The sequence below is a fragment of the Megascapheus bottae genome, chromosome 37 (genome assembly GCF_031878675.1).
Source record: "Megascapheus bottae isolate mThoBot1 chromosome 37, mThoBot2.hap1, whole genome shotgun sequence".
NCBI lineage: Eukaryota > Metazoa > Chordata > Mammalia > Rodentia > Geomyidae > Megascapheus > Megascapheus bottae.
Genome location: NC_143545.1, coordinates 305,046 through 321,883, shown reverse-complemented (window position 1 = coordinate 321,883; position 16,838 = coordinate 305,046). Strand labels below are relative to the sequence as shown.

The 16,838-nt window shown below is 51.4% G+C and overlaps 2 protein-coding genes across 5 annotated transcripts in view; both read left to right on the top strand.

Annotated features, from left to right (window-relative positions):
- Positions 1-3,866, top strand: part of Cecr2 (CECR2 histone acetyl-lysine reader) — a 66,843-nt gene extending 62,977 nt beyond the window's left edge. Inside the window, exons 17-18 of the mRNA XM_090325328.1 lie at positions 169-280; positions 1,488-3,866. Of these exons, the coding sequence (XP_090181454.1) occupies positions 169-280; positions 1,488-1,493 (118 nt within the window). The 3' untranslated portion in view covers positions 1,494-3,866. The remainder of the gene's footprint in view (positions 1-168; positions 281-1,487) is intronic.
- A 3,112-nt stretch (positions 3,867-6,978) lies between these two features.
- Slc25a18 (solute carrier family 25 member 18) lies at positions 6,979-16,693 on the top strand. Of its 4 annotated transcripts, none has more exons than XM_090325127.1 (11): positions 6,979-7,479; positions 7,782-7,912; positions 11,158-11,318; positions 12,013-12,135; positions 12,271-12,326; positions 13,219-13,309; positions 14,034-14,152; positions 14,815-14,953; positions 15,180-15,334; positions 15,685-15,760; positions 16,047-16,693. In XM_090325127.1, exons 3-11 carry the CDS (start codon positions 11,299-11,301, stop codon positions 16,186-16,188), a joined length of 921 nt encoding a protein of 306 aa, XP_090181253.1. In that variant the 5' UTR covers positions 6,979-7,479; positions 7,782-7,912; positions 11,158-11,298; the 3' UTR covers positions 16,189-16,693. The 4 variants fall into 4 exon arrangements, with proteins under 4 accessions (XP_090181253.1, XP_090181252.1, XP_090181255.1 ...); XM_090325126.1 differs by having other exon boundaries at positions 6,979-7,505; XM_090325129.1 differs by lacking the exon at positions 15,685-15,760 and having other exon boundaries at positions 6,979-7,505; positions 16,047-16,179.
- Positions 16,694-16,838: the final 145 nt, after the last annotated feature.

The following is a 16,838-nucleotide window of genomic DNA, read 5'->3' as shown; positions in this document are numbered from 1 at the left end:
CTTGATTTCCTGTGCACTCCTATTCCGTGGCACTACTTGGTCCAAGGATTGATGGTTCCAAGTTGAATCGCCTCGGCAGCTCAGGCAGTGTCTTCATGATGCATGTGTTTTCTTTGGGAACTGCTAAGTCTTCACTCGTTCCTCAATCTTCCCTTTTTATGGCTGTAGAATGTACATGCCTCTGATCCAGCCACAGTCATCATTCTCGAAGACTCCGGCATCAACAGCGTCACCAGAACAGTTGGTGCTGCACAAGCCCCCAACGCTCCCTCTGGATCAAGTAAGAACTGGTGTTCCTTACCCCACCCATTCTAGGAAACAGTTGCCTTGGTTTTTTTTTTTTTTTTTTTTGAGGTTTTTGGTCTTTTATAGCTTTTTTTTCCAGAGCCGGGACCCGAACCCAGGGCCTTGTGCTTGCCAGGCAAGAGCGCTTCCGCTGCGCCAAGCCCCAACCCCTATTCTAGGAAACAAATGCAGATAAAGTATTCCCTCTCCACGATGCTGAGCTCTGAGGCTTCAGACTACGGAATGTTCCACAGTGAAAAACCTTTTTGGTATCAGTACTCAGAACATTTTGAATCTTAGACTAGAGTTAATATAGCCCAGTGGTAGATTATTTGCTTAACAAACCTTAGGTTCCACAAACTCTAGCATTACAGAGACTAAACCAGAAACGTGATTGTTAGAGCATTTCAGATTAAGGCTGCTCGTAGGTTGGGAATGTGGCTAGATACGTGCCTGGCACACATGAAGCCCTGGGTTTGATTCCTCAGTACCCATATACACAGGAAAAGCCAGAAGTGGCGCTGTGACTCAAGTGGTAGAGCACTAGCCTTGAGTACAAAGAGGCTTAGGCTTAGTGCCCAGGGTCTGAGTTCAAGCTCCACGGGCAGCAAAAAAACAACAACAAAAAAAGGTTGCTCTACTTGTGCATGATCTCATTGCTGTTCTGCAAGTGGTATAGGGGTAGATGAGTTTGCTTTGTTTGGTCTTTCGCTGTGCTGAGATCAAACCTAAGGCCTTTGAGTGACAACAGGCTTGAGGAACCTTCTGATGTTACATGCTCCTCCTCCAGTCTTTATGTTAACTGTCAGCTAGTTAAAGTAACCCCCCCCCCCTTTTTTTTTACCCATTTCTTTTGCCACTCTCCCTTGCCTGTCTAATCCTCCTCATTGCTGGAGAGACCAGAATGACCACAGCTTCCTTTGAATGGTGCTACTAGCCTGCCATGTGCTGTGCTGACATTAACGTTCCCATTTAGTTTCTTCTTGACACATGAAGAAGCAGCTGTGTTCCCTAGCAGGCAGGAAGTTTCCACTGGGACTGGATCTCCAGTGGGGCTGGGTGGAAATCGGAGTCCCAGGATGTTGAGCACCCCCTTCTGGGGGTGACCAATGACTGGATAATCCCCCCCCTTTTTTTATAAGCAATGTTAAATTCATTGTTTGCGTGTTTTAAAATGTTTTCATTCTGTTTGTTTCTCTCAGAGCTAGTCCAAGGAGGAAATAGCCCCCAGTGAACTAGAAAGCTGTGTGTGAAGACTGAGCATGGAGGATTTGGGGAATGGCCCTGCCTATCTCTGTTCCTGTCCCCATGGCCCACCCCTTCACAGTGAACCGCACCCCGCCATCAGGAGCTGGAGCCCTTCCCCGGGCCTTAGAAGCACACTCTGTAGAGAGCTGACAGACACATGGCTTGCAGGGCGCCGGGTCCGTCCGCTGACACTCAGGAAGAACAGTGAGCCCAGAGTTCATGCTGACTTCTCCAAGTCCTGGGACTCAGGGAAAATCAATTTACACTTGAGGGGGGCACTTGGAGTGGTGCTTTTAAACTGTATGTAAACAGCTCATCTCAGGAATATATTTGGGGAAGGGACTATTTGTAGTATTAATGTTTTTGGAGCTGGGTCCAGTTTACAGAATTTTCATGTTGCCTTTTAAAATGTTTTTTGTTGGTGGTGAATGTATTGTACATACCGTGGGAAGAATGGGTGGGGTGTGAAAGAGACAGGAGTCCCCATTGTAGTGGGCACACAGCACTGGAGAGTGGTCTCTGTTTACAATCATGTCACACGGAATGCTTTGGGGAGCTTGGGGTAGGAAAAGTTTCACCTCTCTACGGGTTCACATCTTCTGTTTCCTTAGTGACTGGCCTGTCCACCCTTGAACAGAAAAAACTCTCCCTTGAGGTCAGCCTCCGAGTCCAGTTGTACCTGTCCCCCTCACTGTTGGTTCATTCCGCAGTCAGAGGCAGTGTTCTCTTGTGGCTGCCGGCGCTCGTGGCCGAGTCCTGGACCGAGTCCTTGACTCGGGGGAATGGTACAGGGTCTGATCTTCCCAGTCGTGTGCTCTGGGTCAGGATTGCTGGAGGCCTCTCGGGCGCGCTCCGGAAGGGTCACCCAGAGTCTTCGAGCATAGACCACACTGGTGAGCTTGGCTACTCAGGTTTGTATGTGTTAGTCTCAGTAAAGAAAAAATTGCACAGGTTTGACTAAGAAAAATGTATACTATAGATAATACAGTTTAAATGAGGAATATTTCAGTATATATAGTTAAGCGAATCATAGTATAATCAGCTATGGTGATTTAAATTAGCTGTCAAATATAAATTATTAGAAAGCATTTGTCATATCTGATAGGAAACAATTTCACAGTATTAAATTACTTTATTATGGATTTATAAGTTAATTACACTGGATCCTCCCTGTTTAGCATTCTGTGTTTTATTTTTGCTGAGATGTCACCGAAGTTAGGGCCCACTGTTAAAATTTTAAATATCCCATAAGAGGAGAAGGGAAACGGCCTGAAACTGCAGTTTTTGTAAAGAATAGCATTTTTTTTTTTTTGAAGCATGCTTCGAGGGTTAGAAGAATTCTTCATAAAATGTGAATCTGCTCTAGTTTCTTACAAATTCATCTGAGGGCAGGGTTGGTGGAGCCCTTTCCTCCAGTTTCGGTTTCCTCAATGATTGCGGGAAGCTAGGTGTGGTAGTTCCTGCCTTAGTCCCAGCACATGGGAGACTCAGCAGGAGGACCTGAGTTCTAGGCTAGCCTGGGTTAAGAAGGTCGTTTATAGTTGGCTAAGTGTGATCCAGAAGGGAAGAGGCTAGGCTGATAGTGTCCAGGCTCTCGGAGTGAATCCATGCAGGACACAGGCTTCCCGAGTAATGAGAATCCATCCCAGGAAGTGAACGCCTGCTGAAGCAATGGTAGTGCTTTGGGCCTGAGCGGAGTGGAGAGGGCAGAGAACAGCCATGCCTCCGAGGGACGGCTTCATTTTAGATTTGTTAGGCGTCAGTTGAGTTGCAAGGCCGAGTTCTCATTTCATCCTAGACCTCGTAGGAAACCCAGCCCTAGAAGATGCAAGGATGGATCACGGTTTGTCCTTGCGCTAGCTGGTGCTAACGAGGTTGGCGGAATGACTCCAGTTTGCACAGGACGTGGGAAGCATCTGCTCAGGCCTGCTCTCTGCTCAGGCTGTCTACCACAGACAGGGCTCTGTCCATAGTGCTGAAGCTGTAGGACCTGCTGGGTCCACACCTGCTCCTCCACCCCGCGCTCCGTTCCAGACCGGGGCTGTGGAGACGGGAGAAACACACCAGAAAGGTACTTGGTCCCTGATGGCCCTCGATGTATAGGCGAGTGAGAATCTGTTAAGGAGACCAATGGGATATTAAACTCCTGTATGGAATTGTAACACCGAACAAGAACAGCACAGTCCCCTGTGTTATACTCTGTTGGTGAATGTGGTGGTGGTTACAGGACCTAGTGCTTCACCCTCCTCTGGTAACCACACCCGGTTTTCGTGGTCTTTGGAGGGTAGATGGGTTGAAAGTTGCCTGGAGCCTCTGTGAGCCCCACATTCCATCACCCCAGACAGCACCCCTCAGCTCACCTCCGCTGGCTCTTCTCTTTCCAAGTGCCCTGAGCACTTGTGAGAGCAGTGTGCACAAAGGCGTCTTCACAAGTTCATTCTTGGGCTAAGAGGACATGCATCCCACAGGTCAGTGTCACCAGGACTCCTGCTGGCTTTCCGTAGTCCCTAGGGTGTCGTAGCTTACAACCTGAGGATAATTTGAAGCACTGTCCTTGGTATTTACCATTCAAGATTTAGCTCACTAGACTTATCAACAACTTAGAAACTATTTCCTCAAAGCCTAAGAGAAGGAAAGATCCAGAAAGAAAAGTTGGAGCCTTCGACACAAGATTACTTTCTGCTCTCTCTCTTTTCTCTCTGGCTCTCGCTCTCTCCCTCTCTCTGCCCTTTTCCCCCTCTCTCTCTGCTAGGTTTTTAAATTCAGGGCAGAGTACTTGCTATTCAAGTGCTCTACCGTATGAGCCATACCCCCAGCCCCATCTCTCATCTCTTCAGACGCTGCCACTGCCCTCTCCCAAGCCAGCTTGGTCTCCACTGGCGCATGTCAGGCTGTCCTCTCACAAGGCAGAATCACGCTGGCTTTCGTGAAACCGGGTGTGTTTGCGCTGTGCTCATCTTAGTGACAGCCACTCTGGCCCTCTGCTGGCAGTTTCTCCTGACCTCTGCTTATCTACTGTCTAGTTATTGTTATTCTAATTCCTGCCAGGAGCCAGGGGTGAGTGAAATGCTGCCCCCAACCCAGAACCTCAGTGTGGGGATCGCCATGGTTACCGCTGGGACGCCTCAAGCCTCCTCCTCAACTCCCCCCACCTTTCTTAGCCATAAGTAGCCTACATCTCTTCAAAACGAATGTGACATTCCCCCCAAGTCTTCATCCAGGGGCCCCAGACCAGGGTATGCTCTAGGTGACCTCAGTCATGCAAGCTTTTACTCCCGTTTGTCCCCTTGTCCACTCCTTCCCATCCCCCTGGACAGCCATCACCGAGTGAGTCACCAGTGTTCGCTGCTGGAGGCTTCTGGAATGTGGTGTCTCCGCACATCGCCTTTGGACAGAACTGGTAGTGAGGATGCTGGTGTTTGTGTGAGCGGGCAGTTGTCATTTCTAGTCTCCTGGGCCGAGCTCGGTAAGAGGACAACCAGGCTAGATGTGTCTGTAGGTCTCCCTCAAAGCCTTCACCCTGAGACTTGCCTCTCTGCTAGGAAGGAGGAGTGGCGGTGCTCTTTGCTGTGTCCTAGCTCTCGGAGAAGCGGGCCACACGCCTTGTCTCCAGCCCTTCGCTAGCTAAGCACACACCTTCTCTGGCCTGGGTTCAGCCAACAGATCTTGTTCTGACTTAACTCTTCAGTAGACTTGCCTGGAAACCAGCTGGTTGCCCTGCTTGTGTTTCCTGACCGTCAGGGCTGTCGGCTGGGTGGAGGGCGGGAGGGAACAGTTGGGTCTCTGTTGAGATACGCAGATGTTACCCCCAGACCAGCTGTCTCACTCCCCTGCCTCCATACAGCTGGAGGCCCCCCTCTCCCCTCTCCAGGCTCCCCAGCCTGCATCCACAACACGGGATCCGTCCACTCTCCTGTTGTAAGAGTGAGTGCCCTGGTGAATTTTCTGGCCAGTACTGGAAAGGGGATTGCTATTTATTCTTTTATTTGTGTATATTTTGTCGTGGTCTGCTGTTCCCTGTTTCACCGAGAGCGACACTTACCTCAATAGTTAGTTCAATATTGTGTGTTGGGTAATTTTTTAAAAACTTTTTAAAAAGCTTTTTGATCCTCAGAGGTGTGTAGATTTATTTCCATATGAACTGGTTATTTTGTATAAAGTACATTCTTGAAATAGCAAGGTTCTGACTTGTGTGTCCATTTGTGACTGTGGTCATCAGTGCACAGGAGCCCTGGGCCATCCCCTAAAAGTGCCACCATGGCGCTCTGTTCCGGTTGCCAGAGCACTCCTTAGGGCTGGCTGAGTGTGGTGGACGCTTGCAGCCCGGCACCAGGTAGCCAGAGGTGGGACGAATGAGGCCCAGGCCAGCTAGGCTACGTGGTCAGTTCAGTGCCAGCCTGAACTGCATGACACACTGCCTTTCACACCCCCCCCCCAAAAAAAAAGACACCTGAAAAGAAGCTGGACCCCGGTGGCCCATACCTGTCACAGGGCTGGTATCTGAGCACCACAGACCAAAGCCAGGCCTGGCAGGAAAGTCACTGAGGTTCATGTCCAAATAACCACCCAAAAATCAGAAGTTGAGCTCAAGTTGTTAGAACAAAAGCCTTGAGTACAAAATCTCAGTGCCCAGGCCCAGAATTCAAGCCCCACAGCCAACGGAAGAAATAAACCCCACAATTCTTCATAGCTTTTTTCTGGGGATAACTAGATGATGTTGCCACATTCCTAACAGTTGGCAGTGAAAAATCAAGAGCAGACAAACTCTTACCTCCACTTATTCAGCAAAAAGTCGGAAATGATGGTATGGCTCAAGCAGTAGATGGCGAAAGCAGAAGGCTCAGAGACTTAAGTCCCAGTTCTGACAGGCCCACGTGCACACACGCACTTCGATGTAGTGCAGTAGAGTTGGGGGTCGATCTAGGTCTGTGTTTATTAAAACACTGCTTGCTTAGCCCTCAAGGTGTATAAGAAGGTACACAAAGATCGGCCACCGTCGTACTTCATAACGTTCAGTGCAGAAAGGAGCAGAGGGTAAGAGGCATGAACAGCACCCATTTTGCTGCTGTGGGTTTGTCTCAAATGTCTGATCTTTCTGTTTTGATATTGGAAACGTTCGAAGGCTTTTTTTTTCTTGATATATGATATCGATATATGCCTCGAAGACATAAAAGGCATCTTCACTTTGTGAAGTCCCCCTCTGGCAGTTTGCATCTCCACGTTCAGCAGTGCTAACAGTTGAGAATGGAACCCGAGTGCCTCTTCTGGATGTCACCCTTCACCCTATTGTGGGGTGAGTGGCCTGGGACATGAATTGGTTATGCAAGAGATGGTGTTGGCAGGAAGGGCTCTGGGCCATTTCCTCCTGGGTGGCTGGATTCCCTGCCAGCTCCCCAGAGATGGCAGACCTCTGAGTTCCCGTGCTGCAGCTGCCGGCAGAAAGCTCCCATGGCCCTTCACTCTGTAGCTTGGCCCTGCAGACCTGTTTCCCTGGTTCTTTCTTGAGCTTTTAAAAGGACATTTGTGCATTTGTCTTACTCCCCTTCTGTTAGCAAGGCTCACTCCTCTAGTTTCCTTGGGTGATTTTAGTAAAAGCCTTAGTGAAAAATGAACTGTGCAGTGCCAGCCAAGAAGGCAGCTGGAAGTGACCCACTTGGGCTGTTGTAAGCCAGAATGCCCACCCCTACACATCACCACATGCATAGCAATTCAGGAGCCCTGGAGACTGTGGGAGGGACGGACATGCACAACTGGGCTTGAGCCTCGTTCCCATCGCACACAACAAGGATGAGTCACCTTACTCTAGCTAAGGCTGTACAACGCTTGAAGGGACCTGGAGATATTTTCTTTATGAGTTCTTGCTGTGGGAAGGAACTGAGTCTTGAGTAAGAAGGTGAAGACAAGAGCCAAGTGAAGTCTGGAGCATATCAAGAACGAACATGAAGCGTGAGTAAATGACAGCCAGTCTTCCAGTAAGTACAGTAGCCCTCGGTATCCTTGGGGATGGATGAGTGAGTTCCTTACACATAGGGACCTAAGATCTCAAATCTGCATATTCCCCTAACTCGTGCGTGCGTGCGTGCGTGCGTGCGTGTGTGCTTCCATGCACCAGTACTGAAGCGTCTGGGTCTGGGCATTGTCCCTTAGCTTTTTGCTCGAGGTTAGCACTGTCCCATTTTAAGTCATCTCTTAGATAATATCTAGTATGTCAGTGTTCATAGTCTTCTTCTCTCTTTCTTTCTTGCCAGTCTTGCAGGTTTGTCCTTGAGCTTCCCCCCCGCCCCCCTCGAGGCTAGCTAGCACTCTACCACTTGAGCCACAGCTCCACTTCTCGCCTTTTCTATTTGAGGAATTGAACCCAGGTCTTCATGCATGCTAGGTAAGCACTCTACCACTAGGCCCCACTCCCGGCCCCCGTTTCTTCCTTTCCCTCCCAGTGCTGTACATTCCTTGGTCTTCATGTGGGTGACAGTTTTCTTTTTTTCTTTCTTTCTTTTTTACTTGGTGGGTCTGGGCCTGGGCGCTGTCCCTAAGCTCTTCAACTCTAGGCTACGGCCCTACCCCTGGAGCCACAGTGCCACTCCCCATTTTCTAGTAAATCGGAGATAAGAGTCTCATGTTCTTTAGGATCTTCAGTGCCCGGGCTGGCTTTGAAATGTGATCCTCAGATCTCAGCCTCCTGAGTAGCTAGGATTACAGGTGTGAGCCATCACGCCTGGCTTAGCTTGCCTATTTTTAAAATCCTTCATTACAACGGACACCCCTACTCATGGTGCCATCCATTTGTATTTAAATGTAAACTGCTAGGGTCTGCTCACTTGTTTTATTTGCTTGCTCGCTCTCATAATTGTAGGCTTATCTCCAGCACACTTCATTTCCAGCCGAAACATGGCACCCAGTGGCTACTAATTCATCCTCCGCTCCCACAGGCCTCGTACCGTTTCACGCTGTCTTTGAATTTGACTATTCAAAGATTGGAGTGGTGCGGTATTTGCTCTTTTATAACCTGTTTCCTGAACAGGGATGTGTTTCCTGCCACATTCCTGCTTATCCAGCCTTCTATTACGGGCAGTTTTGACAGATGGGAGAGAGAGGTGGCTTAGTTGGAAGAGCAGTAACCATTAAGCGAATGTGTCAGGTACTGAATTCAAGTTTCTAGTCATAGACCTGAAAAAAGGCAAAAAATAAGAGAGAAAACAAAATCACCACTGGCCTTGGAAATGAGTGTGTAAATACTTGTTCAGATGTAACATTTTTATTTATTTATTTTTTTTTTTTGTGGGTCGTGGGGCTTGAACTCTGGGCCTGGGTACGTCCCTGAGCTTTTCGGCTCAAGTCTACCGCCCTACCCTTGAGCCAAGCCCCACTTCCCTGAGATGTAACATTTTATACCCCCCCACCGCAGCCATGCCCAGGAACTCAGTTTCTCCTACCCAACCCTTCATCATTTGGGCGGGGCTTTTCACACGGCATCTGGGAGCTCTAGCTCTGGGTTCCATTCCCACAGCTTCTGGCCCTACTGCAGAAATGTTTCCATTGTATCGATTCTCTTGTTGGAGAATCCATCCTCTGAGTGGTGGAGTCTAGGCCAAATCACTGCCCAGCTAAAGTGAACTTTTGTTTGGAGCCCTACTTCAACTAAGCGAGGTGGCTGCTTGCCAGTTGGGCAGATTTCACGTGGCTGTGTGGCCTCTTTGGGGCTTGGTTCAAACTGAACTTGTTTGAAGGCTGCGTGAGTGGGGGAGTGGAGGTGAGCCTGGGACAGTGTGGGGAGGAGAAGGGTTTGGCTTGTCCCTCCCACCTCAGGAACCAGGAGGGCGGGACAAGACTTAAGGACAAGCCAACCCTTCTCACAGTTCAGTGGTAATCTGGAGGGTTCCAGAAAGGCAGAACCTTCCCTCCTGAAGACAGGTAAGTGTTGCCTCTCATGGGTCAAGGTTACAGGGGGTAGTAAAAGCATCCCACCTTCCATGCTGTGCAGCTGAGAGAGGACAGGAGGAAGTCCCGTGCCTGCTGAGGGCATCCTGGGTTAGAGTCCAGGCCAGAAAGCAGCATACTTCCTGGGCAGCGAGTCAAGAAGCAGTTTGTGCTGTTTTGGCCTCCATCATACCTAAGGCACTGGCCTTAGCTCCTCAGTGTGCACTGAGGGCAAGTACTCACTCTTGGGATGACCATGCAAGCTCCCCGGGGACTTCTGAGAAATGCTGGAACCTCTGCTCAGCAGGATCCCAGAAAGCAGCTCTCAGGGACGGGACTTGAACATGGCCTAGTCAGGAGAAATGACATCAGCTCAGATGTCACTCACATGCCCGAGAACAATTTGTGATGTACTAAAGGTTGATAGGGAGAGAATGTCCTGTGCACAAGGGCAGTGCGTACAGGGAGGCGCCAGAAGCAGAGACTAGATGTGGGCCCGGCAGAGCGGGGAGGGGTGGGGAGTGCCTGCGTGGCTGTGTGCTTCTACCCTGGGGGCTCGGATTTGAGGGGCCTGGGGGCAAGATGGAATGGCAAGAGGTGAGCTCCCAGCCGTGGATGGCCCTGAGATGGCTGGGGAGGACACGGGCCTGGGCTCTCCTGCCTCTGGTGAAGAAAGGCCATATTCCATTCTTAAGTTCCCTACGTACAAAAGATCAAGCTGGAGATGCGGCTCAGTGGAAGAACTCTTACCTGGCACATGTGATGCCCCAAGAAACTGCTAGGAATCACTAATTTCCTGTGCCAGACAAAATAATGGCTCACTCCTCTGTGTCAGCCCAGCTCTCTGGAAGTGAGGCAGCGTCTGGGTGGGCTCTGCGGTTGAGTGGGAAGGCGGCAGAGTGGAGAGCTAGTCTCTTCTATACCTCCTAAAAATGAGGGACCCGAGAGGCCCCCACGGTGCTGGCGGAGGCCCTCCCGAGGTTTCATTATCCCCATTTCCCACTTGCAATTTCCCAGTTCATCTCTTTCCTCCTTTGGTCCTGGACTGTTCCTCATCCTCAACCGAGGCGACGCTGGTTACTATTTGAGCTTTACTTCTGGCTTTTTTTTTTTTTTTTGGCTGGTTAAAGATCACTGGATTTACCTGCCTAGGCTGGCTTCTATTCTTGGTCCTCAACTGGAATACAACCCAGCTATTGAGATCAGCTCTCAAGCCTATTGGCCAGAGACTTTAAGCCTGCTTTTACTCATATCCATGTGGCCACCTCTTTTATTATTTATTGGCTTGTGGGACCTAAACTCACATGGCTTCTTCTAATTTTTTTTTTTTTTGGCCAGTCCTGGGCTTGAGCTCAGGGCCTGAGCACTGTCCTTGGACTTTCTCAAGGCTAGAAGTCTACCACTTGAGCCTCAGCACCACTTCTGGCTTTTTCTATATATGTGGTACCAAGGAATCGAACCCGGGTCTTTGTGCATGCTAGGCAAACACTTTAACCACTAGGCCAAACTCCCGGCCTCACATGGCTTCTTCATTCACGGATGTTTATCTACTATTAAAGCTTCCATTTCAACTAGAGATAACATTTCACAGACATCTGTGCTTGGGCTGTCTTTGAACCACAGTCCTCAGATCTTGGCCTCCTGAGTAGCTAGAAGTACTGCTGTGAGCCACCAACACTCAGCATTCTTTCTTATCTGACCCCAAAGTCCAAAAGGTCTGTCTAGAAGGGACACTCCCAGAGCAAGCTGCTGCTGTTACCGTGGGAAGCTGGAGTGAAGGAAACACCACCTCCCGCTAGCTGCCATTGTGAAGAGCCAGCGGTCCAGTCTGTGTCAGCTCTTTACAGGATGTCCAGCCAGGATCTGAGGTACGCCAGACCTGAGTGGGGGGATAAGACGGATGCAGAGAAGAGACACCCCCACCCTCAACTTAGTTCAGTAGTCTGTGTGGTTGTTAGCATTCATGTTCTTAACGAAATAAGAGAGTCCCTAGTCAGGTTCCTTTGTGAGGACTACCCAAATATTTTGCTTTGGCCTATAACATAACATTTTTACTAGGGCCCAAGGAACTCTGGGGCTTCAACTCAGGCCTTCAACTCAGGGCCTGAGCGCTGTCCTTGGACTTTCTCCAGGCTAGCGCTCCATCACTTGAGCCACAGCTCTAGTTGTGGCTTTTTGGTGGTTAATTGGAGATAAGAGTCTCAGGCTGAGTGCTCGTGCTTATGCCTAAAGTCCTAGCTACTCAGGAGACTGAGATCTGAGGGTAATGATTCGAGACCAGCCCAGGCTGAGAAGTCCCCGTGAGACTCAACCACCAGAAAACCAGAAGTGGTGCTGCGACTCAAAATGGTAGAGCGCTAGCCTTAAGCAAAGAGCACCTGGACAGCAGCACCCTGTGTGCTCTTTCTAATGATAGCTGTCACTCACGCCAGCTTTTTAGCCAAGTTTTCCACATGAGGAAAATGAAGGTAATTTGCTCAGGTAATTAAGGAACACATTTCTTGTTCAACTTCCTTACCAGTTGCCTTGTTTGTCACTGCCTCTCTCCTTCCCCTGGCATAGTATCGCCACCAAACTCATCAATGGAGGTGTGGCGGGGCTCGTGGGCGTGACCTGTGTGTTCCCCATTGACTTGGTCAAGACCCGACTGCAGAACCAGCATGGCAAAGATGTCTACAGAGGAATGTGGGTGACGGGAGTGACGTGGGCGGGCCACCCAGAGGGGACTGGGGACGTGGTCAACAAAATCAGAGCATGGGCGAGGCAGACTGGCAACTCCCCACCGGTGGTCACGAGCTTCCTTTGCTGGTCTCCTTCTAGGATAGACTGCCTCGTGAAGACAGCACGCACGGAAGGCTTTGTGGGCATGTACCGAGGTGGGCTATGGGCCTCGTGGGGAGCTGGACAGCCCGGGTGGAGGGGCCGAGCTCTCTAGGCGTGCAGCGTATTGCATATAGGTGATCTGCCGAGGGGGGCGAGGATATCCCTCTAACCACAGAGAGAAGAGGCTGACGGGACAAAAGGCAGGCAGGGCTGTGGAAGGTTCCCAACATGACCCTGAGAAATACACTGGAAACCGGTGAAAACTGCCCAGCTGCCCGCAGAGCAGGGACCAAGCAAGCCCTGTCCGGAGCTGCATGTACCCCCAGGACAAGAGCTCTAGGGTACTGGACGTGTGTCCACAGGAAATGAGCATTAAAAGGGGGCGGGGGAGTGGGACTGTGGCCTAGTGTAGAGTGCTTGCCTAGTATGCATGAGCCCTGGGGTCCATTCCTCGGTATCATATACACAGAAAAAGCCAGAAATGATGTTGTGGCTCAAGTGGTAGAGTGCTAATAATAAGAACAGAAAGCTCAGGGACAGTGCCTGGGACCTGGGTTCTAGACCCAGGACTACCCCCCCCCCATAAAAAATAAAAGTTTCATTAAAAATACACTAAGGGGGGCCGGGAGTTTGGCCTAGTGGTAGAATACTTGCCTCACATGCACGAAGGCCTGGGTTCAATTCCTTGGTACCACATATACATAGAAAAAAGCTGGAAATGGTGCTGTAGCTCAAGTGGTAGAGCTCTAGCCTTGAGAAAATCTAAGGACAGTGCTCTGAGTTCAAGCCCAGGACTAGCGCAAAAAAAAAAAAAATAGACTAAGGAACTCTGCTTGACTGCCTATGGCGGCCATGTACTATATGTAAACCGAAGCGCAGTGCGCCCTTTCCTCTGAGAGTCCTGCCTGGCAGGAGCTGAAGGCACTGTATTCATCCTCTCCTCAGGGGCTGCAGTAAACCTTACCTTGGTCACTCCAGAAAAGGCCATCAAGCTAGCTGCCAATGACTTCTTCCGCCAGTTGCTCATGGAAGACAGGTACAGCTTGGTGGGGGTGGTGGACCAAAGTCCTCCACCGCGTATCATTCTGGGGGGAGAGGATTGCAGATGTGCCTGGGTTTACTTGTCTCAAGTACACGCACACGTGGCTATTGCCGGCATCTGTTCTGACAGATGGGAGTGAAGGGACAGAAGGTCCTGGGGTGATGTGGGAGACACAGGTAGATGGTGGACTCACCAGCATGCAGAGCCAGACTCAACGCCTGTCACACGCGCTGCTCAGAAGGCAGAGACTTGAGGATCACAGCTTGAAGCCAGCCCAGGCAGGAGAGTCTGTGCGACTCTTATCCCCAGTTGATCACAAGGAAACCAGAAGTGGCACAGTGGCTCAAAGTGGTAGAGCTCTGGGCTTCAGCAAGAGTGCTCAGAACAGCGCCCAGGCCCTGTGTTGAAGCCCCACAATTGACCACCCCCCCAAAAAAAAAAAAACCCAAAAAACAGGAACTGGAAGCTTGGCTAAAGTGTCCTTGAACAAGAAAGCTAAGCAAGAGCACGAGGCTCTGGTTCAGTTCCCGGCACCAACACAAAGTACAGCACAGAACATGAATGCAGAGACGGGTCTAGCACGGGACTGACAGAAAGACTGGGCCAGGAGTGTGGCCTGGTAGTGCTGTGGCTCAAGTGGCAGAGCACTAGCCGTAAGCAGAAGTGCTCAGGGACAGTGGCCAGGCTCAGAGTTCAAGCCCCAGGCCTGGTACTACAGGACACAGCGGGACCTGCAGATGGAGATGCTGGCTGGCTGTGGAGCTGGAATGTGCCAGGTGGTGGTGACCTGTCCTATGGAAATGCTCAAGATTCAGCTGCAGGATGCTGGGCGCTTGGGTGAGGCTCACCCTGACCTCCTCCCACCCTCCGTGGACTCCCATCCACCTCCCCGCCTCCTTGGCTGGGCTCTGTGTTCCATCCGGTCCCCTGTCCACGTCATCAGAAGCCTTTCTCTCACAGCTTGCCCCTTCCAGTACTCCTATGGAGAACCAGACTCAAAGGGGGGGACCCTAACATTCCATCCTTCCCCCCTTGATTGATATTTGGGCTGGGATCCCTAAAGATCGTAAGGAATGGAACTGGACCAGGGGCTCTGTGGAGGAACACCTACCCAGCATGCACCAGGGCTCCGATCTGCTCCCAGCTTCACGGTGAAGGTTCTGGTGGGGCTTTGTCTGGGACAGCCAGACTCTCCGTATTCTATGCTACAGCAGCTAGCCTTTTAACGAACAAAGAGGCATGAAAAGGAAGAAAACCCCTCCTGCTTTTCGTGCCCTTTCCCAAATCCTGAGTCCTGAAGGCACAGTGCAGATAGAAGAGCAAGGATTGGTCTTTACAGCAGAAGGAACCAGCCGCTGCCACCGCCCCCCCCCCCCCCACGAGCTCTAAACCTGGGGGACCATCTTCATCCCGCTGGCATGATTCCAGGGCTAGGAATGGGGAGCTACACCCTTGGGAGTGGGGGCTTGGTGGAATCTATCCCGTCCTTTCCCTCCCAGCAGCCCCCACCCACGGCACCGGCAGTGCCGGCCTGCCCTCGACTTGCCAGCGCCCATCTGCCACGCTCATCGCTCGGGAGCTGCTTCGCACAGAGGGCCTGTCTGGTCTCTACAAGGGCCTGGGTGCCACTCTCCTCAGGTGAGCCCTCTTTCTGAGGGGGACACGGCACCTGGCCCTACAAAGGACTGCAGTCACGGCTGGCCTGGAGCAATCGAGGGCGGCACCTGCTCAGCCCCCTCCCCACGGGAGTCGCCACTGCTCAGCAGGCCGTGGGCAGGCAGGGTGGGGAAGGCACCCGTGTTCCCCTGAGGACCTGGGGTGGAGGAAGCACGGGCCGCCAGGCAGCTGTTCTCCTCTCCTGTAGGGATATCCCCTTCTCCATCCTCTACTTCCCCCTCTTTGCCAACCTCAACCACCTCGGGGTCAGCGAGCTCACCGGAAAGGCGTCCTTCGCTCACTCCTTCCTGTCAGGCTGTGCTGCAGGATCGGTGGCGGCGGCTGCTGTCACCCCACTGGATGGTAGGAGAGCAGGAGGGGGTGTGTGTGTGTGTGTGCAGGGCCGGCCTGCTGTGTGGACAGGACATGCAACCTGAGTCTGTTCCCAGGAGGGCGCCCCAGGGGATCTCACTGCACCTGTACTCACTATGCCTGTCCCACCCCCCTTTCCCGGAAGTGGGGTGCCTTGGCTGCAAATGATTGCTGGCCTTGAGGCAGAGGTGGTAGGTGGCTCTGCATCGGGCCCCACTGGCCCTTTGTAGCCCTCTAGGCCCATCCCTACGTGGCAGGCACACTCGGGCTTCTCTGGCTTCTGACCCAGGAAGACAGGTGAATGCTAGATACTCATTACTTTTCCTGGCTTCCCAATCTAGTTCTGAAAACCCGAATCCAAACCCTCAAGAAAGGGGTGGGTGAGGAGACCTACAGCGGCGTCGCAGACTGTGCCAGGTAACACCGACCGACCCCGGGGCCACTTTGAAATCTGCTGCAGCTCCAGCCTTTTCCCCTTCCCTGCTGGGGCCTCTGCTAAGCAACCAAACCACACACAGAACAGGCGGGGCCTGGCTCCCTCCAACCACAGCCACTCCCTCTTGGCCACACTACCTATTGCCCCAGCTGAAAAGCCCAGTGCCCTATGGTCTCCAGCCCACACAAGCAAGCTCTGAGCCAGCCTGTCCCGCAGACCACGTATGCTCCCACCCCCAGAGCTCACAAGGCCTTCCTTTCTCCCCAGAAAACTCTGGACTCAGGAGGGACCCTCTGCCTTCATGAAGGGAGCAGGCTGCAGAGCCCTGGTCATTGCACCTCTCTTCGGCATCGCTCAGGGGGTCTACTTCGTTGGGATTGGAGAGCATGTCTTAAAGTACTTTCAGTAGACAGACCTAGAGCCTGCCCTGCCCTGTAGTACTACCTCAGTCAGCGAAGCAGCAGCTGAGTCTGTAGCTGTCTTCCTTCATGAAATCTAAATTCCCTTTCGGGAGAGGCTGCCAGGAAGCCCAGGAGTCTCTAGCCACCTGTTTCTAACAAGAATAATCCTTGGTTCAGTTGCAAGGACACAAGGGCTATTTTTTACAGTTAACATTCTCAATTCATACTCATTTAGTGTATGTGAGATGTGTATGAGGGTTAAATGTTGTTTAAATGTTTTATCTTGAATTAAGAAACTTAATGTTCGTGCTAGTGGAGCAAAGGAGACCAAAGCTAGAACCTTGGTGAGCCAGGAGCCCCCTGGGTGTATCCAGGATGGCTGAGTCCACTCCGATCAACATGACGTCAGAGTGGCTCTCCTGGCCCAGACTCTCCACCTGCATTGCACGCCCAGGCCTTTCTCCTTTCTCATGGCTCTCTGTGTCCATTTGAAATAGAAAACTGAATGGTGAATGCCTCGCTGTGTAATTGAGGGGCGCGGCTCCGCTTTCACACTGGGTTTTGTTTGCCTCTTCTTGTCTCCATCACTTCCTCAATGGAACATGGGGGGGGGCTAAGGGGGGCACGCGTGCGCACACACACACACACCAGTCCTAAG